Source organism: Penaeus monodon, chromosome 33, assembly GCF_015228065.2.
Source record: "Penaeus monodon isolate SGIC_2016 chromosome 33, NSTDA_Pmon_1, whole genome shotgun sequence".
Lineage (NCBI taxonomy): Eukaryota > Metazoa > Arthropoda > Malacostraca > Decapoda > Penaeidae > Penaeus > Penaeus monodon.
The window spans coordinates 19,325,273-19,327,107 of record NC_051418.1 but is presented as its reverse complement, the minus strand read 5'-3'; the positions used below and the strand labels follow the sequence as shown (position 1 = coordinate 19,327,107).

The following is a 1,835-nucleotide window of genomic DNA, read 5'->3' as shown; positions in this document are numbered from 1 at the left end:
ACAATCACACAATTTATGACCATGTGTTAAATCAGTCATTCTATCTTTCTCGATAATAAGTACATAACTGAAAAGAGTTTAGCCTCAAATGTTAAGTTCACCTCCCTGACCAATATTTCTTTAAAAATATCAAGCAGAATTTGTATGTATTTGAACCTCTCAAAGCCCATGAGAAATTGGTATTACCATGGACACAATGATAATGTGGGGGATTTCACTGTTAAACTTACATCCATGGAAGAAATCCAAAAGGACTCTTCTGAATTCAATCACTTATAGCAGTTATTCACACTGGTGGGACACACTTGTGAGTATCAAAATAGATTTTTGGAGACCCCAAATGTACTTGTAATCCCCATCTGTTAAATGTGTGATCCAATTAATACAATGAGTGGATACAAACTATTGCAGGAATGGTATCAATTCCATTGCATAGATATTACCATTTCAATACTTTTAGTTGAATTATAGATTGCAACATGTGGACTAACAATATCCCTTGCAAGTATGAGTGTGCTGCAGTTCTTTAAAGGCTGAAATCTCAACTTTTCATGTGATTTTCAAAAACAATTTTTAAAAATGTTGAAGCCAAACCCTGAGAAGTTAATGCCAATTACTATTCCACTTATTTCACTTTATTTAATCAATGTCTAGAATTAACCCAACTCTTACCCTAAACTGCTTATTTATGGCACTAAATTTTCTGTACACATCATTAGAAGAGCACAAATCTCTACACAGTCACATAATATCCTTAAAGTTATGTGGAGGCTTCCAGCCATTACTGCATTAACAAATGACAAGCTGTCAGTACAATCACTGTAGCCAGTCAAATGCTAGAACTTTGAATATAACGACATTCTTATCAAAACTATATGTCGCCTGAAAACACAGATATCTAACATAATCTTATAAAAACACTCAGTAAACACTCACTCACTTCATGCATTTTGTCAAATTACTCTCACATATATATCTTGTCTATTTAGACTACATCTGGCAAAGGGATAAACAGTCTCTGAAAAAACATAACACATACGCTCAGGTTACAAAGAGTTACGAGAGTGTGCCGTAGAGCGAGTATTCCTTGGGGTGGCTGCTAAGTGTGGAGCCCTGTCTCGAGTGGCAGAGCTCGGGGAATTGGACGAGGGAGGGTGTGGGGATATAGGAGAGTCCTGTGAAGGCCTCTCAATGGTTTGCTGTAGTGCCACTGGTGTGAGCCACTCCTTAGGTAAGCATCGCTGAAGAAATGGAACACACGAAGAGACATATGCCAGCCGGTTCACCCAGGTTGGAATTTCTCGTCCAACCAGAATCTGAAAGTGTCATTAATTACATCATTAAAACTACTCCAAAACTTGTTTTTTTATTCTTTATCCTATACTTATGAGCACAAACTAAAAATGACTGCATAATGGAAAAGAAAAATTAAAACTAAACACAGAACTCAGCTGTTTCATCTACTGTGTGATTTCAAACTCAAAATTCAGTAAAATGCAGTCACTGACTGTATGTTTGAAAGATATGTTTCAACACCTTACCCAACATTTAGAATTCACCCCATAATACTATCCAACTTCAGTTTTATATTTCACTTAATACATATATTTTGCAACAATCAGATGCTTAACTAAGAAGAAAGAAAGAAAGGGTGTGAGTATATTAATGTCAGAAGGAGACAAACATGTCCAAAGTTTGAGTTCAACATCGGATGTGATATAGCCAAAATGTAAGCCAAGAATTTGAGTAGGCTTATAATGCCAAGAAACAAAAGCATCACAAACATGACTATGCAGTGAGTGTGAGTAACAGTATGCCTATGCCTTTCATTTCCT

General features: G+C 36.1%; 1 protein-coding gene across 1 annotated transcript in view; it reads right to left on the bottom strand.

Moving 5' to 3' along the window:
- Positions 1-927: 927 nt before the first annotated feature.
- Positions 928-1,835, bottom strand: part of LOC119594122 (deubiquitinase DESI2-like) — a gene marked incomplete at its 5' end in the record, with an annotated part of 26,766 nt that continues 25,858 nt past the window's right edge. The window contains 1 exon segment of the mRNA XM_037943185.1: positions 928-1,316. Coding sequence (XP_037799113.1) covers positions 1,047-1,316 — 270 coding nt within the window.